This window comes from Pyxicephalus adspersus, chromosome 7, assembly GCF_032062135.1.
Source record: "Pyxicephalus adspersus chromosome 7, UCB_Pads_2.0, whole genome shotgun sequence".
Classification (NCBI taxonomy): domain Eukaryota; kingdom Metazoa; phylum Chordata; class Amphibia; order Anura; family Pyxicephalidae; genus Pyxicephalus; species Pyxicephalus adspersus.
The window spans coordinates 33,850,159-33,876,912 of NC_092864.1; the positions used below are offsets into that span (position 1 = coordinate 33,850,159).

Here is a 26,754-nt window from a genome sequence, read left to right on the forward strand (position 1 = left end):
CTTCTCCTTAAGTGAAGGGAATTGTTGGAGAATGAAAGCTGTACTTTCACAAGTATAACAGCTAACCCCTTTCCCAATTTGATTTTCTTACCAGAGAACAAAAACAAAACATTGAGGAGGTACCAAGAGATGAACCACAGTACAAAGTGTCAAGCACTTCTTCCACATACCCGAAGCGTACTGAGTATCAAACTGGGAGTATGGTCCCACCATCAAGTGGCATTTCGTCAGATTTGGGCATCATGGACATCTTATGGCATCTAGGCACAATGAAAAGCTTTGTAGTCAGAGCAAGATAACCTCCTGAAAGAAGCAGCCAATGTTCTGGTTGCTCTGTGGATGCCATATTTTGTTCTCGTTTCCTTCACAAAAACTGAAGCAAATTTTTTATTTTCAGAGTTTTGATTGTCTCAGATTTGCTGCCATTTGCATGGTTAGCCAAGTGCTTCTGACCATAGGTACTCCACAGTCCCTTCCTGTTCAGCCACATCTTCAATTGTTTTTTAAATCTTTTTACTTGCTGGAGTGGTTATGAAAGTCCAGGTTCCAAAAACGCAAAACTTTAAGGTTGTCATCCAGGGTAAGGTCATTTATGTTCATGATTTTATCACAAAAGGTGGCATTCCTCTTTACCAGAAGGGTTTGTAGTTGGCAGGGTTTGTTGTCTTGGAAGTCACCTTTTCTCTCTTCACATTAAGGTTGTCTTTCCAGCCAGGTCATTCTTTTTTGCTAAGGTTGTGTTTGAGTTACTATAATTTTGACTCTTTCCATCATAGCCTCTGTATCTCTCTTTGTAGATGTGTTATAGGTTGTCAGGTTATGACTGCCGTAGCATTTTTATTTTATTTTTTTTATAGATGTTGATTCTTTTCTTGTTCAAGTCCACACGAGATCTTCAGCTTGATTTTCCCAGATCATTTTATTAAACTGATTATTCCAAAGGAGTAGAGCCCCTGTTTTTGTCCCTGCTTATGTGGTAAGCACATCAACCTTTTTATCATCGAACATTAAATCCTATCCAGGACAGTATCTGCATGGAGTTGCTAGGCTTGTGTCTGTGTGGGTTTCCTCGCACATCCCAAAAAATATGCAGTTAGGTTAATCGACTTTCCCTCAAAATTGACCTTAGACTACATTAAGGACATATGATCATGGTAGGTAGGTAACATTAGATTGTGACTATAAATACTGGATAATAGAAATAGCCACTGGATTTCTTTAATGCTGCATTATCTTTTAGGGATAATTCTTTCCCTGTATTATGGTCCCTATCAGTAGAAATGTCTGTTTTTGTACAGTATCTAAATACAAAAAATATTGAAAAATTTATTTCATTTTCAGCTCCTAAGTGTTTTGTTTAATGTAATATGCTAAGTTGGAAAGAATACCTATTGATATTGCTTCAAATCAACTTCCTTTTAGTCTTACCTATATTGTTCTCTGTTATCTACTAGATTGTAAGATCTTCGGGGCAGTGTCCTCTCCTCCTGTATCACTGTCTATATTAGTCTGTCATTTGCATCCCCTATTTAATGTACAGCGCTGTGTAATATGTTGGCGCTATATAAATCCTGTTTATATAGTAATAATATCATGAAGGCCTATGGAACGTCACCCCATTGTTATTACCATTCTGGCCTTTGCAGTGCTAGGTCCCAAGTTTGAATATCAATCAGGGCACTATATGCATTGAGTTTGCAAGTTCTTGTGTTTGTGTGGATTTCTCACACATTCCAAAAGCATAGTTTGATTATTTGCCTCCCCCCCCAAATTGGCCTTGCACTGTGTTAATTACACTATGGACTTTGTAAAGCGCTGCGTAATATGTTGGCGCTATATAAAATACAAGTTAATAATAATGTTGAAATAGAGGGAGCAAAGTTGAGCAGTCTTGTTCTTGTTGTCTTTATAAATTACATTGAATAAGTGTTGTCAGGGCTGGAAGTGTGTTATTGGCAGAATTGCCAGATGAAAATGGGGCGGAAAAAAACTTTAAATGTTGGAACCTGATCTAAGCACTAGTAAACTGCAATATGTTTGTTTTTGGATTAGATATACCTTAAACCCGGACATATTTTATGTCTGAGCTCAGTGCTTGTAACAAACGGGAAAAGATTTGTGTTTAAACATATAAATATGAAGTTGGGGGGGGCCTGTTGGAGTTTATGGCACAGTTTGACATTTTGCATCTATAAGAATATCGAAGCCAGTGTTTCTCAACTAAGGTTCTGTGCAACCCCAGGGTTTTCTTGAGCAATGGAAAATTTGTGACTCTCAGGTCAGTGTAAATGACTCTAAATACTTTTTTGAACATCTGAAATGGTGACATTCTTCTCATTGGTCACCATGGTAATATAGTGAGAGCAGTGGATATAGTAATTGAATAGGGGTTTCCTTAGAATCTGTAAGTTTTTAACGTGGTGGAACCCTGGAAATTCCAGCAGTGTACCAGTGCAGCCTTGCTGCAAGGACAACATTCTCAATTGTTAACAATTGCATAGGTTGAAGTTCCTTTTTATTGTTATACATGTAACAAAATTGGTTTTGCTAGTTTTTTCTTTATTTGTAAGGTAATTTTAACACAGTTTAGTTCAGATAGGTCAAGTAACACAAATCTTTTACATTAAGTTTCCAACTTGATTTAAACATAAAGTAATGCAGTGTGTACATAAGTATGGCAGCTGCCAGAGCCTACTTGTTGTGAAAAGTACAAGCCTCAGCAGAACCGAAGCATTCATGAGGTAACCTAAGCAGGAGCCTAGGGCCTAGTAGATGTCCTGTGGGTCCAGATGCAACTTTTATGCTGCTGCAGTAAACTAAAGAGATAGTTATTGGTTTAAGCTGTTCACTTGACTGACACGCCAAAACAGTATGTACTTGTAGGCAGTTAATGTCTGATGGACTTTCTGGAACAAAATATGCAAGTGGTGCCCATATATGTGTTCCCTTAGTATAAAGGGTTTGTCACAAAGCAAAAACCTGTCTAAAGTAGAACCTGCTGTTCTTCGAGAGTGTGCCTGGAGATTGAAGCTGAACTTTTGTTTGGCCCTTTTCTGGAGTCTAATAAAGCAAACCAGAAGTTGGGTGGTTCCTTCCATCCAAGTTTTCTGGTAGATGCAGGAGGTTAGAACCTCTGTGTGGATTGGGTTTTCTTTTCCCTGACGAGATTTTTTCTCACATCTGAAAAATGTCCTGGGAATAAGCGAGATTTATATCTTCAATGGAGAACTGACAATCTGTCTGTTGTCAATGGACTTGGAAGATTAAATCCACTTCCTGCAAAGTCCTTAAATAGCTAGTGAGAGGAAATTTCTTTGAGCACATGGCAATAAAGGTCAATCTATTTGGCAAATCTAAATCTTATCCATACAATCAGGCTTACAAATTTGGCTGAAGTAATGAACACAATCTTCAAAATACACTGGTGCTTTAAAACATTTCTCACTGCCACAAAAAATGGGTAGTAAATGAAAACTGGTTTCTCTTAAAATATTCAGTATATCAGATTCTGCTTTAATAATCAAAGTTGGTTCTATTCCAATTTGCATCCTTTTAACCTCTTGAACAACTCAGTTGCATGCAATAGACTATTGGTATTATTGCAATAAGGTACTCTAGTCCTTTTTACCAACTCCCAAGCCCACGTATGGTGCCTGAAGGTGTAGAAATGTTTGCATAAAGTTTAGTTGTAAAATGTTTTCTCCTCTGGTATTCAGTCCATGAATATTGGCATATTTATTGCCTTATTTGACAGATTTACAAAGTAAGTAGAACATTTTCTTTTCAATTAAAAGTACTACTATACATGTTTTATTGCACCGAATGACAACTGAAGGTTTGGCTTTTCCCCCTTGTGAATGAGTGTTGTAGTAGTTGTTCTGCTGAGGGGCGCTCCTCCTGGTCCCTGTCAATGTAAACAGAAAATTAGTATGAATTATAAAAAAAGCTTTGTCGACAAATATTAATGCATGGCTGTAGATTTTCCACTAAAATGGAAGGTTTGTTTACACATCACCCATCCCAAATCACTTATTCTTAATGGATAAAACCTGAAAAGAAATATATCTTCTTCCTCTTTTTCTTGTCCCCCAGGGCCGGGACCAAGGATGTTACTGTCCTGAGACAATTCATGTGGGACACAGAGCAGTGCACAAAATCTTGCATTCAAAATTCCTGGGAAGGAATAGTGTCCTCACAATATTTCCCTTGCTCTGTGTTTTATCAGGTTCTTCCCAAGTGACCTTACAACCACCAATGTGAGACAGATAACAAGAATAATTCTATTTTTTCTGTTTTTGGGTCATTTTCTCCACCTTTTTAGTTTGTCATTTGGGGACGGTAATGGGGACCCTAAGTGTAAGTGGACCTTCCAATTTGGTCAGCATCACTGTATCTCTTTGTTGTCAAGCCCATTGAACATCTTTCAGGTCAATAATTTTGCAAGGATTTTAAGACTTATTCTAAAGAATTAGTTTTGGAAAGAGTAGGGAAGAGAAGAAATGTCTGTTTTTATTGGTGTCAGGAATTTTTTTTTTTTTAAGATGTTTTTATTTGTAAAGCAACATGTATAATCCTGTAACGTTTTAGCTTAGCATGTCAGTGGTGATATAAATGTTATCACTTAATAAACATTAAAAAAATTTTGAGAGCTTGCAAACAGTAAAAAGCACATTTTTCTTACAATATGATAATCCAGGTCTTTATTTTGGCTAAAGTATGCCAGTATGAGTGAAAGCCTAAGATGTAAAAGATTAACTGGCTTCTGCTTAAAACTGATGATGTGTGTGGATAGTTTTGGTACTAAGGGTATGTACGTTGTACAGTTCTACTGTTTGTGCCAACAGGAGTATAAATGGTTGCTATAAAAAAACCACAGCCTACAGTATGTGCATATTATTTAAAAAGTGCTCCTGAGCAACAGTTCTAAGATCACATTTCTTCACTAAGTGCTTGCAGTTGCAGCGAAAACAGGAAAAAGTCAAATGGTTGATAAGTGGACATGCAAAACTACATTTGGTATATTGGTTGCAAATCTGACAAACATTTTTGGGAACATCTGCACACACAATTCTTGCATGTGATTTGAGGCAGGTGCGTTATTAAATGTTTCTCAGTGTCTCTTGCTTTGTGATTGAAGATAAGTAGTTGGGGGGATTTTTCTTTGCTTTATGGGTATCGCTCTATTCACTGATTTGTTTGCTAAAGCCTTTGCAGTAAAAATCCACCAAAAGTTTACTGCCAAAACTGGTTGTTTGCTTTCTCCTTTTATAGATTTGACTTTGCTCTCCCAGGAAATCATTTCAGTGTGAGAATGGGAAGCAAAAGATTCACTTATTTGAAAAGCTAAGCAGCTCAGTGATTGATTTTGTCCCAAGCTTATATAAAAAAACATATATTTCAGATGGGTTACCAGAAAAACAGTTGAAGGGGGTTGCTAAGAGAATTCTGCCATTCATATGATACATGCACTGCTGGAGTCTAAACTGTCTTCAAAAAAAAAAGGTTCTTCCAAGTCAGCTATTTTTCTTATGTTGTAGCGTAATGAATACAGAATGTGTTTTTAAAGCACCAACCAATAAACGCAGGAGATTTTCCTACTTAGATTTTTTTGTTTTCATGATTGTAACCTTTGTTTACTATTGTGTACTGTAAACGTGCTATTTTTACATTTGTATTGCCTTTATTTGCAGATATAATGTTTTTAATATATGTACAAACTCTTTTTAACACAAATAACACTATTTTGCTGTTTGCCCCTAAATATAAAGGTTGCTGTCAGCTGAAGAGAATACCAGTTTGTCTGATTCTCACTTTTACTCCTGAAAAATGATCAAAATGATTTGTGCTGTACTGTTTCTTCTCACAATCTAAGTCTAGGGTGATGGTTCACTAAAAACAATGCACTTCCTAAGTAGCTGTCATCTCTAGTGTATAATACTCAAATGCATTTTTTTATGGAGATCTCCCCCAGTTTACAAAACTGCATATCGCTTTAGTTATTATAATATCAAAATGAAAACTGCTTTTAAAAGGTAAGTGTAAAAAAAATTACTTTTAAGAAACTCAGTGGTTAAAAAAACTCAATCCATAGCTCCCTGCACAGCAATGTAGAAAATAGAACTGGGAATGGCCAGCGTACAAGTGATTTTACTTTACACAGAGCCCAGGTTCCATCCTGTATTGGGACTAAGTGATCCTGCGCAGCTCCTGGCAGCTTGCACAATGCAAACCTCTGTCACTTGCATTGCAGAGCTGGTTTTTAAAGAACATAGCCTGAGTGAACCTCTGGCCAGACTATTGATCTTCAAATATTCACATATTCCTATCAAACATAAATTAGAAATAGGCAAGCCCTCACTGTCCTCTATAGCTTTCAGCACTGCAGGTGTTCATTAGGATTGAGGTCAGGGCTTGTGCAGGTCCTTTACGTTTCTCCACACTTAACCTATCAAATCTCTTTATGGAGCTAGAACAGAGATATGTTGGAACAGAACGACCCTTCCCTAAACAGTTACCACAAGGTTTAAGAGCACAATTGTCCAAAGGTCTTCCTATACTCTGGTATTAACAAGATACTTCATGGTATTTGTCTAATGTTTCCATATATTTTAGGTGTGACCAATATTTTGGTCATATACTTAGGTATTTGCATAGTTTGCACAAGTCTTACTTGACACAGATTTTTAGGAGTATAAAGTGGCATATTTTATTCTTTATGCACTGTAACTAAACCTGTAACTGATCTCCCTTGTTGAGATCTCATATATTTTCTTTTCAGATGAAGTTGAAACTTTTGATCCTCAGGCCTTCCTGGTACTTCCGCCTCCATAACCCTGGTAAGTGACAACCATTCACTCAATTAACGCATACTGCTGACTAATTCAACAATTCTCCACAAGTGCTCCCAAAATATAGCACCAATTATTCTGCTAATCTATATTGTGCTCAGATTTTCTTTTTGTATATTTGTGCATTGGTGCCAATAGTAATGGTGTATTTATGGGTAAGAACCATATTAAAATGTAACTTACCAGGCTACGTTGGTCACAAATTAAAAACCTTGAGATGCAGATTCAGAAGGGGCAGCACAGGCTAAGTGTTCAGTACTCAAACATTTTATCCAAGTATTACTGTTTCAGGCCGACCACCACAATTCCTTTAGTCAAAGATCTGAGATTACTCATTTGTGATGCGGGGAAGCAGTTCCCAAATTATGGCAGGTTATTTGACAGCCTGATCTGAATATACAATACCAATACTGTATGTCTTACAGTCACCAATCAAACGTCTTGAAATGTCAAAGGAAAGATACAGTAGGCCGAGAAATTAAGTTCTAAAAAGCACAGGTTTGGCTACAGGAATGCAAAAAAAAATTGTCAAAAAAATTCTCATTGTAATGATGCTCATTACAGGTGGTATTGCTGGGCAGTTAACAATTACTTCCATTCATACTCTAAGGTGAGACTCTGGTAGTAGCATGTGTCTAGTTTGAGAATATGGTAACCACATCGTAACCCCACAGTCCTAAGATAATTAACTATTATTCTTTTAGTTTAGCTTTACCTTGACAATAATAGCTTCTCGTTAATTAATTTTGCTCACTAAAATTGCTTTTTAAAGGCTGCAGGCAACATGTGAATTTTTAATTGACAAACTAATGCAATCCAGGTTACAAACTGTAATTGAGTCAGTTCTGTTAACGTCATTGTTCTATGAAGCTGGCTACAGGTTTGATGCTGAGATACTTTCATTTACAGCTGGGGGACCCGACTGAAAATTATTATACTGGTTCATGCATCAACTGTGATTGTTACCACGTGTGCAGTGAACTTTATTTGGCTGTAGTTCACCTCACCTTTGTTGCCCTCCATGAGAATTCATTTTGCATCAGCAAGCTTTGGAAAACAATCAGGTACTCTTGCCTCCACTATGACAGCTATAGGTTGTCTGCCCCCCAAAAAGAGGCTCCTGCATTTTTTCCATCTGCAAAAAGCATTCCTAAACAGTGTTTGCCAACTAGGGTTCTATGGAGCCCTAAGGTTACTCCAGGGCTTTGCCAGGGGTTCCTTGAGTCATAAGAAATTTGTGCCTCTCAGTTAGGTTTAAGTGACACGACTGATCTTTTTCATTCTTCCCAGTGACTACCACACTAATATACTGTGGACATATAAATTATATCAGGTGTTCCCTGAAGACCTGAAAGTTATTTCAAGGAGTTCCTTCATGTAAAAAAAAAAAAAAAAGCTCAAAAAACACTGCTTTAACATTTGGTAATTAACTTGTGGATAGATAAGAGTAAAATGGCATTTGGACCTTGTAATTGGCACATCCAATACCTATACACCTCGCTACTTCTTCTGACTCCCAAATTCCGGTAGTAATGTGAGTAGTAATCAAGCTCCTACACCTCTGGACTCTTTTCACCCCTCCTGCTCCGACTGGTTATTTAAGCTTCCCTTCGTAGTAATTGGTCATTCGCAACGGAAAGATAAGAGCTGTCTAAAGCCAACTGCTATATAGTAATATGGGCTTCATTTTCAAAATATATGCTTTAGAGAAAGTAGGAAATTTCTTCTATAATATATATCTGTTATCTAAATATATAGTCTATAATCTATAATATCTATGTAAATGCTCATTTACAATGGTATGTTTCTATATTATACATTTCACCTAGATATTTTTCAACCCAAAAAGTTTATTTCCTAACTAAAAGTACTACTGGTGTGGATGGGTAAAATATACCTGGCTTGATCTTTAACCTAGTTGGTACAGTTGGTGCTCTCAGAAGACCGGATTAGCAAAAGCTAGGTGATTTATTGGGTGGCCTTAAACTCCTATGTTTGGATGAAAAATAGAAGGCTAGACAAGTAGGATCTGTCTTTAAATTTTTAACCCCTTTAAATAGACCTCATTTTGCCTTGCCCACCATAGTCCCTGAAAGGGGAAACTGTAAAAATACATATAAAAGCTGCCTTTCCTGATTTGGATTTTAAGTATAGGTTCAGGCCCTATCGTCATGAGCCTGGCTGTAGTAATTGGGGAGTTACTGACCTGGAGTAATGATGTGATATGGGAGTTGTGTCTAGGAATTAAATAGGTAGTGAAGAACAGATATGGATAATGGCCTTGGCGTGTGTAGCTTTAATTAAAATGGCAACTGCTATAGGTTCACTTTAACGTCCTCAATGTAGCAAAAACAATAACATACTTTGTTAATTTTTTTGAAATGTGTCAGTCATGTGACCTTATGCATAGGTGTAATAATACAGATCACATGATTTCCATCAGAGAGGACAACGTGATTGAAGAGGATGACCCTGTTGCTCAGCAGAAATCATGTGACAGATACATATGAATTTAGTAGTGTTCCTACTTTCCATAGCATTCCAGAGCAGCACTTACTGAATATAGTCAGTTTTAGGGTTTCTGTTTTAAAAGGGTATGTAATAGGAACATGGCTATATAGTTGTGTGGTAAATAGGCTTTTCTCAAACAATAACTTGTCATTTCAAGTCATTCATACATTATTGACCCACCTTATCAGACACAGGTTCACAAAGTCCCTGGCTCTCCTTGAGAAGTGGTCAGGCAGAGTTGGCATAAGTCCTTTCTGTGCAGCAATATAGAACATTGCCGCTAACTTGTTCATGTGCGCCAGAGGAGGCTTCCCTGTTGCCATCTCAAATACTGTGCAACCGATACTCCATATGTCTGACTTCTCTCCATGTCCAGACTCGCTGATTACCTCTGGGGCCATCCAGTATGGGGTTCCGTGCATTGATTTGAGCATTTCTCCATGAGTACCATTCATGTTTAACCCATTCAGACGTTTTGCACAGCCAAAGTCAATCAGTTTGATGACCCCACTGGGCATTAGCATAACATTGTTACCCTTGATATCTCTGTGCACCACCCTGTTTTTGTGTAGATAGGCAGTGCCTTGCAAGATATGGTTTGTGTATTTGCTTATTACAGCTTCTTGCAGTGGCCCAAAATGGCGTAAAATGCTGGCTATGGAACCCCCTGGTACAAACTCCATAAATATTGTCACTATGTTGTCTTGCAAACAAGTGCCCAGGTAGCCAACTATGTTTTCATGTTTCAGAGTCTTTAACAGGTCCACCTCCTCTTGCAGTTTTTTATACTCCTTTTCTGCAACGGCTGGATCTGAACCGTGTAGCATCACTTGCTTGGCGGCAATGAGCTCCCCTTGGCTGGTCAGACCGCAATACACCTGTAGCCAAGGGACAGAAAGAACATGTCAATGTATGCCATCCATAAATCAGAAGCAGCTACGTGGTTGCTCATCCTAGAACTTGGCTAAACCCCAATATACAGCACCAGCAAATGATGGGACCCTTGATAGTTTAGATCACCCCCAAGAAATTTTGGGAGGTTTGGTAGCCTTGTATCTTGTTTCCGAAGGACTCGCATGTCTTACTAGGAATGTAGTTCAAGCTTTTAAACTGGTTGTAATATATACACTTGCCCACATAAATTGATCTTGCAACTAAACTGCTGTAAAAGACTTTACCGTTCCATATGCTCCTCTCCCCAGCACCTCTCCCTTTATCCAGTGAATGGAGCCATCATTACTAGACTCAAAGTACTTCTCAGACTGAATGGTATTGTTGGTGTTCCAGTCATTGGGGCTTGTACATCTGCTGATCTGTGGAAAGAAAACAAACCATGGGATAACTAATTATTTATATTATAATAGGCAGTATTGCTGTTTTTAAGAAATAAAATGCACATTTAGAAAAACAGAACAGTATACTTTACAGACTTGTATTGCTGTTCATTGGAAAGCCTGGAAGAGAGTCCAGGACAGGTGGTCAAATATTTACTGCAGCACTGCCTAACGGGGACTCAATGAGAGGCTGCAATTTCCACACCACAGTGTTTTATGAAAGGCGCGTTTAATGGAAAGCAGATAGCAATATCCTCTTAAAAATAAGTACCCCTAATGCTAAAGAAACAAACCCATCTTAAAACATTAGTCTCAAGCATTAAACTAGCCACTCATGCTTCCCTTGCTTCACTATTGTCCAATATAAAAAAAAAAAAGAAATTACAACCTCAGAAAAACTGAAGGGTTGTGTTGTCACCCTAATTAAATAAAAAATTATAATACTAAATGCTATAGTTACAGGTAGCATGAGAAAAATTAAAGAGTAAAGTAAATAGCAGATGGATCCAAAAATATTCAATTTAGCCCAATATGTGCTTCAGCACTCTCCCCTCCTCCTATCATTGATTGTATCTGTAATTTGTTACCTCTATTGTACAACACTGCGTAAAATGTTGGCGGTATATAAATACAGTTTAATAATTATATATATTATTTATATAATTTATATTTATATTAATAATTATATATATATTTGACCCAACACAGTGCAATGGCTTCTATATAGGATACAACAAAGAGCTAATCTCAGAGTACCTTTTAACCCCAATAGCATGTTGCCTTCTATACTGAATACAAGGATCAGGACAAACCTTAGTTGAGAAGTAGTACTCCCTTCCTTATATTTGTACTATATTTTATTGCTTTGTACTTTGTGCACCTCTCTATTCAGTTATCTAAGCCTAATATTTCATTTCTTACCCTTTTTAGCTCCCTACCAGTAAACCTCAGGATTGCACTTAAGACACAACCTTGGAAGAAAGGAAAAGCTCTATCTCAGGACAGGACTGCACGCCAACTGTACAGGACACAGTGCGGTCTATAAATCTGTTCATTCATTTTGAAGTTTTAATTTTGTTTTGCTTTTTATCATGACAGATTCAGCCCAAAGATGGAAACACTACAAAGCTATTTATTTTTATGTGTTTTGACTAGTAATATATCTAATTTACATTGCTTTAATGTCTTTTTTTCGACCCATATGATGCTGTAAGCATAGAGCAATGAATCAACAATGTAAATGGCATTTAAATTGTGTTCATTTTAGCATGATTCCTGGCTTTATCCAGTAGTTTATTGTTTAAAACAAATGGAAGTTTGTGTCTAGATAGTCTTTAGATAACTGTAGACCAGTGTAGATGGGCTTGCACAGCCACAAGAAAATGTTGAACATTTTAGATAATATGGTCAAAATAGGCAGGTGTATTCATAGAGGGCTAGTACTATTTAGAAAGTTGATTGACTCCCTTGCCTTCAGCTATCGCACACAAAATCAAGAGCTGCGTTCTTTTTTAGGAAAATTTAACCCATGTTACCCAAGCTGCCAAATTTGACATTCCAGTGTTTTTCTTTAAGACTGCATTTTGCAGTGATTTCTGGGACTTGTCATGTTAGCCAAGGTGCTACTTTAAGGGGAATACACTGACTACATTATCAGCAACATGAAAAGGAGTCTATAAAGCAGTGAACCAAACCGTTTCTGGTGGAGAATCTATTACTACCTTAAAAATGCATAGGCTGAAAAGATTCCGTAGCAGAGAATGTTTTATGAATGTTTGGTTCACCACTTTATAGACCCCTAGGGTTTGCTGCCTGTGTAATGACTCCCTTTGCTATTGCAACTGTTTAGTAATCTGTGTCTAGTGTAAAACTGTATCACAAAAAACATTTTGGTGTGGGTTTAGTGATGCATACACATGACTCGTTGCTACAGTAGCTCAAAAGGACACATAATAAACAATTTTGTTTTCAACAAAATCAACTGAGGTGCAACAATTCCACCCAGTAATGACGGAAAAAAAATGTAGTGTATGTAAATACACTAGATAGTGGGTGAACAAATTTCTCAGAATTCAAGAACTCGGTCCAGTCTATTTACTGGTACATACTAATAAGTAGCCAAGAAAATAAGATCCCTTAAAAAAAACAAAGAAACCCGAAAGCCTAAAACAAGTTGGGAAGTTGTAATGTTTTTAGCACACTGGGTATCTGGCTGCTGTAATTTGGTCATCAGTTTATCAGATATATAACCAAAAAGTATAGAAAGATTAACATAACCCCTATATTAGCATGCTCATCCTGATTGTTTAATGTGTACTTGCATTCTGTCACCTCCAATTATGGCAACCTTAGTTCCTGGACAAAAAAAGGACACATTGCAATGGATGCCGATTTACCATCTGTAATGGGTACCACAATACTGCGTAAAATCAGTTGTCATGTCTGAATAAAAATTAGCAATGGAAATGTTATATATATTTGTAAATATTTTCACTAAAATGGGAATTGTTCTGAATTTATCCTTCCTGCTGGCAGTTGAAAAGTTACCAGGACAAAATTCTCAGCTACAGCTACAGCATTTCTGCTGTTCGGTTGCCTCCTAAACTTATGGATAAATAAGATAACCGGTCATACCTCGTTGACTGCTAAATCTGCATCAAGTGTAGATCCTAAAAAAAAAATGCACTGCTACTGAAAATGTTAAAGTAGAGCAAATATATTAACCAACATTTTTGTTGGCTTTTTAAAACTGTCTTGTGTTTTCTCTTTGTCATTTTAATGGTTTTCTACTGAAATACAAACTGGGGATTACGAAGATTATGGGATATTCCAATTATTTTGTACAATTGTGCATACTTGCCAATAAGAAATCAAAAAGGTAATGAAAAACATCTCTGTACAGACATCAGATGATTGTTGCTGGAAACAATTCTTTTGTGAACATTCCCAGTGACAGATTGATGAATGAGCACTGTAAACACAGCGTTTTCCCGCTCTATGAGATGGTCAGGGGGGAGGATGAGCGAGCGGCACTCCTGCTGTGCTTTCCACTTTAGGAATGCACAGCAGTCATTCATGATCATTTGTTCATCGATCGGCAGGGGCAGATTGATGAATAATGTTGGCGGACTGCTGTATCCATGTCAGATTTGGTTAACAATCATCTGACAAATGTTAGACATAGGCAAACATGCTGCTTTACATTTCATCTCCATACAAAAAAACCTTCCGATTCAGTCAAATTTAGGAAACAAATGAGTTGTTCAGTTACTGCCAAATGCAATGTGACTGCTTACTAAAGCTTTACAGATTCTATACTATTAAAAAAAATAAACCTAAACTCCAGGCAAATGGCTAAATGCACTAGCAAAATTTGCTGAAATGCATGCTTCTGATGCAGGGCACGCACGAGATGCATGCTCTGAAGTGTCTGACATGGGAAAGGTACAATGTTCTTGTCTTGCAGGCATGACTGGTTTAAAATATATTATATCCCTACAGGATCACTTTAAAGCACTGGGCCATATTTAGGCACTCAACCAACCTAATATGTTTTGTTAAATGAACTGGAAAAAGTATGCACACCAGAAAATCTCGGTGCTTGTTTAAAATCTGCCAGAGACGGTTGGCAAAAAGCTTTGTTTTTTCTTTTTTTTTTCAAGGGCAGACTGCACATCTATCTCAGTAGAAGATTTCTGTCATGGCTGACATTTACCTGTATTAGATTTGTCTCCTCATCAGCATGTTGCTCACAGTGAACATTTGCACTTTGATAATTGTCTTGATAGTTTTTCACAGTTCTTGAATCATTGGACTGTTCATCGATTTGTTTCATACATATTTCAAAGGAAATCAACATGTCACTGGTTCCACTGCTGTGTACATTCATGGGGATGGAAACGCAGTCTTCACCATTTTCAATCAAGATTTTCTTCTCCGTATTTCCACCGAAAATGAGATCAGTTGTCATGCCTTCACCTTGTGAGAGCTGAACCTCTTCTAATGGCCTTTCTGAAGCACTGAAATCCTGAGGTGGTTGTCCTAAATCTCCTGTTTTAAATATATGAACTGTTTCTCCCTCACCTCTTTCATTGTTAACAGTTTTTGCCTGATGAGCAATATTTTCTTTCCCATTTCCCTCTGTTGGTGTAATGAGATCAACATGTTCCTTTTTCAGTTTTTCAGTATGGTTAACTTTTCCCACCTCTTGGATCCTTTTAACAAAAGTAATTTTGGATGCCTCATTAATAGTGAGTGAGTTCTCTATTGTGGCCTCTTTAATGATTGATAAATCTGAAAAATCTGGATGAGGGAGGTTTGAGATGCCACTTTGTAGAATGTCTAAAGTGTTTTCACTCACATTGCCCTCTTGTTTTAAGGTTTTGATTTCCCAATTTGTGCCAGATATAATGACAGTGTTGTCCTTGGGTTTCTCAGAAATATCTCTGCCCACTGGTTTTATCAATGGGTCCTTGCGTTGACGGTTTGTTGCAGATGAGTTTTTTTTGTTCCTAGGTTTTGTTCTTTTAGAAGATTTTGCACTGCTCTCTCGTGAAGAACCTGACCGAATACTTATAGAGGAGCAGCTTCTGTTGGATGAAGTGGAGCTGGTTACTTTGCGGCCTCTTGTACCATCTTTAGAACTATTGCTATAAAATGGACTTTCAAACATTTGGAAGATTGCCGGACCATTGTTTTGAGGTTTTATCTCAACAAACATGTCACTGTAATGTATGTCCTGAAAATCATGTGCAGTCTTTGCTCGTGGAGGCATAGCTGGATTAACAGGAGAGTTTAGCCTTTTCTTTGTATAAAGAGATAACTGAGTTTGTGAACGTTGACTTTTCCGCTCTGCACTGCCTGGCATACTGTCGCCTTTCTTTGACATTTTTGAGGTAGAAGGCCCAGAAGAGTATACCAAAGCAGGCAAAGGCACACATTTGCCACAATTTTCATTGCTGCTAGAGAGAGGCCTTGGATATTTTAAGTTAGGAGTCGAATTGTTTCTTAACTGATTACTTTTCTTACTCCTGTCATTTTCTTTCTGGGCATTTATGTTAAAACTTCTACTAACGTGGGTCAGAATACTTAAGTTTGGCTTCCTTTTGGCAAGATACTGCTTGGGCGGAGGATGGTGATCTTCTGTTTTAGCCTCCTGTTCAGAGAAGGTAATATGTACAAAAGACACATAGCTTGTCCTGGGTGTCCTTGGTGAATTGATTTTGATAGATTCTATCACTTTGCCTACATCCAGTAGCCTATTATCATTTAATGGCATATCAACATTGTCCTCTTTTGTGTTTTTGTCTGTCATACTACAGTGTAACAACTCTTTTTTCAGCAGTTCACAATTCGTAATTATTTTGTCTTCTCTGTTACTGGGTGTCTCTCTCACTGTTTCAAGGTCAGTCTGTGCTGCTAATGGTTCACTTTCAAATAAAGAGTGTATCTCTTTATTCCAGTTACTATTTGGCAGCCTGTCAATATTCTGCTGTTCTAGTATTTTGCTGCAAATTTGAGGTAGTTTAGTATTGTGATGGTTCATTGAGCCTTCTTTGTCCTCTCTTTCTTCAGAGCCAAATCTAATGCTTGACTGGGCACTTCTTGATGAAACATTACCCATTGCACTTTCAGAAGTAGTAACACTAACCAAGCTAAACTGAACTTGATCTTTAGATAGGACCATATCAAGTCCTTCATCTGGATTTTGAACACTCTCGTGTCCACATGGTATTTTGTCCTCTTTGGATTTATCAAGCATCTGTGTGTTAATCATTTTCGTTTTGCTGTTTGATGAACTGGTCTTTGCAAGTGGTCGTAGCTTGTAAGTTACAGGGGACCGAGGTGAATAACATACTGGGGGAAAAGTCTAAAATCAGAAAACAAAAATGGTTAATTGTTGTATCTTATTATTCAAGGTTAGGGATAGACTGGTATCTGCCTCACATTGAATACAGAGATATCTGTCTGCTAGGAATCACCACTATTTCTTGTGACTCTCCTGATGAACCAAGAAGGAGCAACGTTAGGCTGGCCTGAACAAAGGTTGGTACCAGTTATCTGATCAATGAATGTAAAAAGTACAACTAACCTAAGCCACTATTTATAATTTATGGAAGAATCTATATCTTTAGTATAATTCCAGAATTTAGAGACCTTTGCTTACTAAGGGAATGAAAAGTTTGGCATACTGACCCCCTACAGACTGTGTCTATCTTCCATTTGTTCCTGTGCTGAAGCCTCTGCCAATTGCTTTAGCATTTGACAGTTCCAAAAGTGTTGGTTGGTTGTGTTCCCCACTATGTGCTAATACTGTCTGCCCACTTTGTTACTGTTGTGTCCTCTAATCATGTAAGTGTTGGAGAAAAACATAGATATTCAACATGCCTGGAACTGTCAAATCCTCTGGCAGTGGCTGCATCAAATGAACTAGATGGGGGATGCGGCGTAACAGACTTGAGTATACAACCTTTTTTCCGTGGTATTTGATACTTCAGAAATGTTGGGTGCCGTTGTGTGGGTACCAAGCTATAGGTGTCAAAGAAAAAAAATAGTGGATGGTGGGAGAAACCTCTTCTCTTAAAGGAGTAAGTGAGCATATAATGTGAAACATTTTAACTAGATTCAATTTTAAATTGAATGGAATGCTCACACTTTTCTTTCCTTACTAAATCTGCACTTTGTATGTGGCTTGTGTTGACCTATTTTACACTGCAAGGTATGACATTTCTGAAATAGTTATAATTTAGATTTGCAGTTTGTAATATGTAGGCATTTGATGTAGTCTTACCTTACTGTTTCCTGTGGATTCACCTGTGCCTAATCCTTATAAAAACAAAAAAAACAAGTTTAATGTTTTGCTCTTTACTATTTGAAACACTGTTTAGATGAGAGAGTCAATATTTTTATAGACAAAATTATGTCAATGAAAAACTGCCTCCATTGCCCAAAAAACGTTTTAATTTTTTGTAGTGTAATTTATTAACCAAATGCTATCATTTGATAGGATAGGAGGATTAATAAAGCCAATACATACACAACTCATCAGCAAATACATCAGATCAGCAAGCTTTAATACTTTTACTTATTGGTTAGTCTCAGCATGTCATAGCAGACTATACTTGTCCCCTGATGTATTTCTCCCCATCTGGAGTAGAGGGGATGGGGGGGGGGGGGGGGTTGTTGGCATCAACTTATAAAAAAAGTTGACCATTGTCTTTAGTTTAGTTTAGTGGATATGATTTTAGTAGGTGCTACTTAACATTAGCAAGTTGGATTAGGTAATGAAACAGGCTTTAGCATGAGCCATGGTGTGTTAGGTTTGCTTGGTCTCCTTCACATTTGCAAAAATTTTGACTTCGAACAAATTGCCACCAATACCATTCTTCCAATCAACTTACCATATTAAGCTAACTGGCACAAATATGGATTCATAATCATTGTCCCAATATGGAAAGAATTGTTTCTAGATTTATGCTAGAATAAAACAAACTTTCTCCGAGCAGAATCCACCACTTGATATTTCAAAGTCCTAACACAATTATTTTGCTAATAGAAATCTATTTCAAACATTGACCTTAATGTTCAAAGTATAAGGAAATGGATTACTTTGCCTAATGTGTTCCTTTATGTATCTGAGGTTTTGGAGAGGGTCTACAGCTGATTGTGCTTCTGCAGTGTTGGGGTCAGAGTGTGCCTCTTGAAACAGGTAACCAAGCCCAAGCCTCTTCAGTTGGACGTCCTCATCTTTCTTCACCTGAAGAGGTGGTAGGGATGAGTGTTTTTTCATGGATGGCGTGGAGGTCAAGTGCTTTGGTGAGAAGTTGGGAAGCCATGGAGCAGTTAGGAAGTTTTTCTTCCTGGAACACAAAAATGTTAGTTTACTAAGCAGACTTTTACATGTGTTTTTATTCATCAGTTCAAGTTACAAATATATTGCATGTGTTTGAAATCTGTGTTTAATCTTCAGATCACGGAAATTGCCTTTTCCTTGGAAGGTCATCACCATATTTTAACATTAACCTGCCTGATACTTCGTAGAAAACCTTTAGTGGAGTGAAAATTTGTCCTTAATGGGCAAACAGAAGGTAACACAAATGCTACATGTGGTACAAAGATCCAAATTTCTGGTGAATGATCATTGAAGAAGGAAATTTGAAGCGTTTGTGAGCTCAACTTACGCTTTTTGTACCCCCAGCCTACATTTAAAGAGTCTAAAGTTACTGCAACTGTTGCAAGCCTTCTCTCATAGTAAAGTGCTAACACCGCTAAAAGCAGTTTGCAGAAACTGTAAAAAGAAAAAAAATGTAAAGTACAAGCAAGAGGAAAAAAGGTAAAAGAAAAAGCTTGGATAGGTAAATAAGGGTTTTCTAATAATTACATATAAATATTGATTCAAAAATTTGACAACATGCCAAAGGTGGAAAAAACATTTGTACAATGCCTGGCAGTCATTCTGATAAAGATCCAATTTTGCTGGAATTGTTTTTTTTTTTACTTTAGTTGCAAATAATTTTTTTCTAAGGATTTTAACAAATGTAATTCCAAGGTAACATTGCAATAGGTTTGGTTTCTCCAAATATATATGGTAAGGAGAAAGTGGAACAAGTGAAGGACAAGAGAGAAAAAAAAATACAGGCCACAAGTAAATGATCACCCATTCATTGAGTTCAGGTCCATCAATTAATGGTTCTGACAATTCTACAGCATACAATTACATATTACACTATTTTTACACCCAACCTTGCATTAAGTTTAGTGACGGTCCTTTACTGTTCCATTATAACTGTGCCCCAGGGTAGTCAATTAGAAGATAGTGGTGAGGATTGATGAAGAGTTCTGAGAAGCAACTCTAAGGTGTGTGTGTGTATGTATATGTGTATATATATATTTATTTGTTTGTCATGGCCAAGCAGACATCCACCCTCCATAATATTGTCCTTATATAATTCATTTGCACCTTCCAATAAAAACATTAAAGTAATATATATGATGCCATTTGTATAATTTAAATAATATAGTTACCTTCTATCCATTGTATTGCTCTTTTCCTGCTCAGGAGGAGAAGCGCCACCTATTTCTTGAAAGGGCTGCACCTCTATAGACAAACACACAGCTATGAAATTCAATATTTTCTTTTCCTCCCAAAGGAAAATTTTTCATTCTAATGCCACTTTTAGGGTCTAAACAGGTCTTTGTGCTAAGGTGCATTGCCATTCCATGTGAATGGCACCCCAGTGAACTAATGCAATGCAGTTCTAATGCACATAGGTTGTACTACACCAAAACACAGGATATCACACGGTAATGTTTTGTGGTGCACTGCATGTTCCCAAATACTTTATTGCCCATTTTTAGGAAGTTTTGATGTATTTCCAACCCATTTATTTTGAATTGCCTTACTGGAACTTTTTATTGCTTAGGCTTGCTCTCACTGATTATACTGCAGGATACAATTAGATATACAACAGCATATGTGCAAAAACAATAAATTCTCAAACATGTAATCTACAACACAAGTTCGTGCAATAGTTTGCAGATGGCTATTTAATGCAAAAAGCATTCTTTTTTTATTCAGAACTTCAATATCATTTTAAAAGAGACACTTTTGGGTCGATTATCCTCTTCCCCAATTACTACTACTATGGATAATTAAGTTCTGAATAATAAATGTAATAGACCCATCCTTTTTTCTTGCTGCCCACTATGACACAAAACTCCTTAGGCTTTTCTGTAAATGAATATCGAATACAATAGTCAACTCATTCTACCTGTTTTTGCTGCTTCTGGTTCCTGAATTATGTCTTTCGCAGAAGCCTCATCACAACCTGGCTGAAAATAAGAAAGGAATATTAAGAATGACGCTTTTTTTTGTTTTTTGATGCAAGAACTGAAAACACCCTATTTGCAAGTGGCACAAAAATATATTTACATTTTTAAGGATTATAAAGTCCGAACTCTAATATGATCATAATGAATGACCAGCATCACATGTACCTGATTATAGGCAACCTGAAAAGTCGCTGAGTGTTGGCGCCTATACCTGTCTTTCTCCAGAGGGATGACCTGTCACAAATTCCCATTTCAGAACCTGTTGCAACAGTGCTGTCTTGTTACGTAAAGAGCCATTGTGTTAGAGTAGAGCGAGGTGGCGGAGAACTGCTGCCAACCATCTGCCTTTACATGATATGGCTGAGTGATTATTACCCAAGAGGCAGGTGCCAGCTGTATGCAGTAATCCTAATTAAAGGAAACAAAGGAGCTTCAACCTTGCACTCGCATCTGCCTGGCTGGAGGGTGTGTTGTCCAAAGTACTTAGATCTGCAGCAGATACCCAAAATATTCCAATTACCAAACTTTTTTTTTTTATCTGTGGCAAGACATAAAATATTTTCAATGTTATATACTTGGAAGATATATAAATATATCTATTATAAATAGATCAGGCTGTGTTCATTATGAACTAGTGTTCACAAGGAACCTAATAGAAGGGACATTCAATTGGGCTCCCACTAGGAATACATGATAATATCTAAAACCACATTTTTACTAATCACATAAAAGATAATAAAAAACCATAAAAGGACAGATACACTTATTTGCACTACAATAGATTGCAAATTCAAATTATATGTAACCATCATTAACATATAAAAAATTCCATCCTCCCAGCAAGAGGACTACTAGGAGTGCCAGAGTGAAAGATGAATATATTGGTGGTCAAGTTATCATTATTAGCAACAATGTCAAAAACTGAAGATATCATCCAAGTCAAGTTTTCAGGAAACGTTTTCTCTCTGTGTTTTACAGCACCGCTATTTCCTTAGAGGAGTAAACATTTTGGATTCATGTTTTATATTGAAGACGTTAAGTAAAGTACCTCCATCAAATATATTATTCTTGGAATGTGCAATTTTTTTCTAAATACCAATATGGGGCACACTTACATAGCTTATTTGGTGTGGGGGGGATGTTGCCATAAAACATAAAATGGACATTGGTTTTCCTTTTAGGGCTTTAAAACACATATATATATATATATAGTGTTCTTAGGCAAACTGATTTTAGTGAATCTATTGTGAAGTTTCTCACCTGGAGGTCCTGGCAGTAAAAGGACTTTTTATTGCAGGTTGACTACTCCACTGTATTTCAATTAGTTGCAGTGTTGCCAAGCTGTCATGCTGATAGCCCAACACCTACAAAAAGAACCTTTCACGGCAGGGTCACAATGCTCCCATTCTCTTTCCAATTAAATTGCAAGTTGGTCAATTCTGATTGAAATTGAGGACTGTGCATTTAATGCACTTAAGTATATATTATTTTATGCAGGATTTTTGTGTGAATGTGTGACATGTTTTGTGGTGTGCGCTCTGCTACTGTTATTGTGCATTAAAGAGGGGTGGCCTATGCAGGGCTAGGTTCCAGGTAGGAATCTTGGCCAGAGCACTATCTGCATGGAGGTTGCATGTTCTCCCTGTGTTTGCATGGGTTTCCTCCCACATTCTAAAAACAGTTAAGCTAATTGGCTTCCCCCCAAATTGACATTGGACCGTGTTAATGACATATGACTATGGTAGGGACATTAGATTGTAATCCTCTTTTTGAGGGACAGCCAGTGACATGACTATGGAATTTGTAAAGCACTGCAAAATTTGTATGTGCTACAAAAAAGTTAATATTAATTAAAACTTGGCACTACAATGCACTCTTTACTGTGTGTTATGGTAATGCACCACAATACCAAATGTCACCACAATACAAAGATGTTGTCATAAAAATTATAACCTGTAAAAGAATGATTTCTCATTTTTCGGTGAGATAAACATCGATATTGCAGATTTAACATAAATGTAATGCCAGGCTCATACAAATTATCACCTATAAATGTAAAAAGAAAAAGCTAAAAGTGACCCAAAATCATAATGACTTGTTCACACCATAGAGTATTGTTGTATATGCGCATTGTTTTGTTTTTAATTACACATAGTACTGTAAAAAACAAACAAACAAAAAAAGGTACAGGTGTGATTTTTGTTATGTTCATGGAAAATTAATGCACTGCTTTAATGCAATGCATGCCAATGCAAATAAATTATGGTGTGGACGATCCCTAAAGTTTGCATTTAGGACTTGGACAGAACAAGTGTGTCTTACCTCATTCCCGGAGTTTGTGTTCTGACTGTCAGCTATGTCCAGTGCTAAAGCTGTTTTGTCTGATAATGTAGGCTTTGTGGCAGGACAAAAGCCACAGAAGTCTTCATCTAGAGTTTCTGCAACGGCAAATGGAAACCATATACATTTTATGATGAATAGTCTGTAAGTGAAAAGCCTGGAGACGTTTTTTGTGTGAAACAATTACTTGCTCTGCTGGCCTCCTGTCTGTCGTAAACAAGCTGACCCTTACCTGACGGGGGAGGTGAGTTCTCCAGGATGTCCAACAGCTGCTGTTTTATAGGGCTATTCACTAGAGATGCATAGCTCATTGCAGAGTTCCCATTTAAATCCAGGAGCTGGGTATCTCTGTAGTTTTAGATGGAAATAGTTATTATACAGGTGGGTTATGCCCAGGGTAAAAAGCAAGTACTGCTCCCACAGTAACAGCTAAGCAGAACTCTAGTCAAAAATAACAAGATAATATTAGCTCAACAAAGCATAAAAAATAACAAAATGTTCTTCTGTGCACCATTCACTCTCAACCCAGAGCTGTCCACCACAATATGTTTTTTCGGCCACTAGATGTCCTCAGTATGAAGGCCAGTATCATTCAACTCAATACATCTGAGCCCAGGATGTCTTGGAATTACCCCATCCTGTGACTAGACAGTGAAGTTTGTTGTTGTTTTGCTGTAAAATATAGATTTTTTTGGACCCTGTTGTGAAATGCATTGAACTCTAAGGGTTCCCAGTTTTCTAGTTAATTGTAAAGAACCTACGCATATTCTTGTCAATAAAATTGGGAGAAAACAAAAAGATCTGAACAAGCAATATATGGGGTATAGATGGAAAAACATGTTTATAAGCCAATGGGAGATTTTTTTAAATATATATATACTTTTAGCATCCCAATACTTTAACAAAAGGTTTCTGTCCTGAGTCAATTGTCATTGATATTTATGTATTTGTGATACTTTAATAAATTTACACATTCTGCTCTAGAAAAAAACATTGTATTTTATAGGGGACACTTGCTGGTTGCAAAACTTCAGAAGGTTAATGTAAAAAGCATGAAAATAATCAAATGTCATGATGTTTATTTTGTTCTTTTTTCATTGTATGTGATCCCTTTCCTGCCTATACCAAGCCAATAGGTGGCTGATTGGCATTGGGTGGGCAGCAAGCCTGTAGCCCAAAAATTTAGCTGCCCTTCTCTGCACTGTTTGCAGTTTCTTAACATCCCTTATGCTTACTGGAGCCAGAAACCAGACTACATTGTTTTGGTAATGGTAAGTACAGGGGTAAGTTGATGTTTTTCTCTGGTGTCTACATTTTTTTTTAATACTAGAAAGTATATTGGAGCAGATCTAGAGCAGTGTTTTTCAAAAAGTGTTCCTCCAGGGGTTGAAAGGGGTTCCTTGAAGAATAAGCAATTTGAACCTCACCGGCATTAAGAGTATGCACTTCTAAATACACATACTTATAGAAAAAGAGGAAAGAATGTATTATCAAGACATAAAACAAATATGAACTTTTTTGATTTTAGCTTTAGCTTTTAAGGCAAAACACCCAATCCTTCTCCATCATTGGCTTACCTAGATTGGCTTATTCACTGTATCTAAATTGCAGTAGATCAGTTATGAAAAATATGAAAAAATAAAATGCCATTGTGTGATCCTGATCAACCAATCAACTCTAAATGTAAAGAGTGTAGCAGCGATGTGTGGGGTAAGCAGGTCTTGTAACTCAAGAGACAAACTTACCGAGACACAACATTGCAACTATTTAAGAATCACCAGGGGATTTAGGGAAACCCTTTAGCATCATATTTTCCTATCACTGTGTCAACTTACCCATGATATTTTATTAGCTGTTCTAAGACAGACACCGGTCTGTACTCTCTCTCCATGATCAGTCCATCAAACAGGTCCACGTCACGCGCCACCAGCATCAACGGGGACAGGCCTTGAGCATTTAGAGTGTTCACATCCTGGCAAGCATCTGTGGACTTAAATAATAAGTTGAATATATGACATTTGTTGCTCATAGGAAAATGTCTTCACAATTTTCCTACAGAGGACACCTATATATATAAATACACATATATATATATATATATATATATATATATATACTAAACTTCGGACAGAAAGGCCCACAAACAAACAGCAACTGAAAGCCGCTGCAGTAAAGGCCTGGCAGAGCATTAAAACGGAGGAAACCCAGCATCTGGTGATGTCCATGAGTTCAAGACTACAGGCTGTCATTGTCAGCAAAGGGTTTTCAACCAAGTATTAGAAATTAACTTTTTATTTTCAGCTTTTTAATTTGTCCAATTACTTTTGAGCCCCTGAAATGTGTTGTTATTTCCTCACATTTTTAAGCAATCTTTTTGTTCAACCCACTGAATTAAAGCTGAAAGTCTGCAGTTCAACTGCATCTGATTTGTTTCATTTAAAATTGTGGTAATGTACGGAACCAAAATTATAAAAAAAAATTGTCTCTGTCCAAATATATATATAGTCTGGAGATTCGTTCTCCAAAGCTAGGAATACACTAATTTATGTATTCTTGATTGTAAGCTCTGTTGGACAGGGTGCTCTCCTCCTCCTGTGTCACCGTCTGTATCTGTCTTTTGCAACCCCTATTTAATATACAGCGCTGCATAATGTTGGTGGTATATAAATCCTGCTTAATATTATTAATAATAATATTAATAATAATCTGACAATATTTACTAGATCAAGTAGATAGGGGACTATCAATAGTTTTACTATCTTGTATCGCTAGATATTGAACAGAAATCAGCTTCAATCTGTTAAGAAAACAATTGCCACCACTTACTGGACAGTTTTTCTCTTACATACATCTGATCATCTCTTGTGTAAAAACGAATATTCTGATTTCACTGCACACTAGGCACTTCTTAAAGTGTGCAATAGAAGAACATGGCTGAAGAACATGATGCATTATTTAGCACTTTCCTGACCTGAGTTTTTCTTTCAATAATAGAAATTCAGCTTCATATATGTGTGTTACCTAGGGTGGCCTGCCAACTCCTTATTCTACAGCCATCATATAGCTGCATTGCATAAGGGAGCCCAGAAACTCAGTGATAAAAAGGTATGAAATTATATAAAAAGGATTAAAAAATATCATTATCATGGCAATGAAGCAAAGAAGTAAGATAATGTAAAATATAAGCAGAATAAATGAAAATGTTTATAACAGCCTGTAGCGCTATATATTCAGTAGTAAAGTATCCCAAAACACTGACCAATAAGTTCTGAAGGGTGTCCAGGTCTCCCTGCCAGGCTGCTTGTGCCAGGCACAGCTGTGGAAATGAGCTTCTTTTAACAGCAGACAACAACTGTGCCCGGATTCCATCATTACCAATGTGCACAGCTGTCTGACTATTGGAGTTGTGCAGAGTGGCATCTGCTCCATGGTCCAGAAGGACTGCAATCACCTTAATAACCAACATAAAGGTATCAGTTGTCAGCAAAGGAAACTCCTAATGTTTTAGAAAACATTGCATAGACAGCTTTACATAGAAACCTTTCTGACATCTGGAAAATGCTGAGAATCATTTATTGTTGGCGATAAGTAACTAAATACAAAAATCCTCTTTATTAAAGATCTGAACGAATTGTAGGGGTCTATTTATCCCTTTTTCCACCCAAGATTGACATTACATTCAGCCAATATTGACAAATTTTCGCAAATGCTTTAATTAGAAAAATGTGTGAATCATGGGTGAAAGTTGTATTTAGTTTAGGTAAAAAAAAAAAAAAAAAACAATAATATAAAGAAACCATGGAGTTGACTTTTGCTGCCCTCCTGGCTAATATTCTGATCTATTGGCTTTATTAATTTTTTGAGTAGCTGATTCAGATTCCTTATATACA

At 37.0% G+C, this 26,754-nt stretch overlaps 2 protein-coding genes across 3 annotated transcripts in view; one reads left to right on the plus strand and one right to left on the minus strand.

The window, feature by feature from the left end:
• CCNT2 (cyclin T2) overlaps positions 1 to 13,445 on the plus strand; it is a 39,079-nt gene extending 25,634 nt beyond the window's left edge. The window contains exons 10-11 of the mRNA XM_072418086.1: positions 6,779 to 6,836; positions 11,624 to 13,445. Coding sequence (XP_072274187.1) covers positions 6,779 to 6,831 — 53 coding nt within the window. The 3' untranslated portion in view covers positions 6,832 to 6,836; positions 11,624 to 13,445. The remainder of the gene's footprint in view (positions 1 to 6,778; positions 6,837 to 11,623) is intronic.
• Positions 2,539 to 26,754, minus strand: part of MAP3K19 (mitogen-activated protein kinase kinase kinase 19) — a 29,180-nt gene continuing 4,964 nt past the window's right edge. Inside the window, exons 3-14 of one of the 2 annotated variants that reach the window (XM_072418081.1) lie at positions 26,124 to 26,315; positions 24,700 to 24,854; positions 23,097 to 23,212; positions 22,847 to 22,962; positions 20,464 to 20,524; positions 19,718 to 19,790; positions 18,302 to 18,552; positions 17,484 to 17,518; positions 14,409 to 16,562; positions 10,538 to 10,672; positions 9,540 to 10,237; positions 2,539 to 3,904 (exon numbers count right to left, since the gene is read on the minus strand). In XM_072418081.1, the coding sequence (XP_072274182.1) occupies positions 3,811 to 3,904; positions 9,540 to 10,237; positions 10,538 to 10,672; positions 14,409 to 16,562; positions 17,484 to 17,518; positions 18,302 to 18,552; positions 19,718 to 19,790; positions 20,464 to 20,524; positions 22,847 to 22,962; positions 23,097 to 23,212; positions 24,700 to 24,854; positions 26,124 to 26,315 (4,080 nt within the window). In that variant the 3' untranslated portion in view covers positions 2,539 to 3,810. The remainder of the gene's footprint in view (positions 3,905 to 9,539; positions 10,238 to 10,537; positions 10,673 to 14,408; positions 16,563 to 17,483; positions 17,519 to 18,301; positions 18,553 to 19,717; positions 19,791 to 20,463; positions 20,525 to 22,846; positions 22,963 to 23,096; positions 23,213 to 24,699; positions 24,855 to 26,123; positions 26,316 to 26,754) is intronic. The other variant, XM_072418082.1, reaches the window with a different exon arrangement.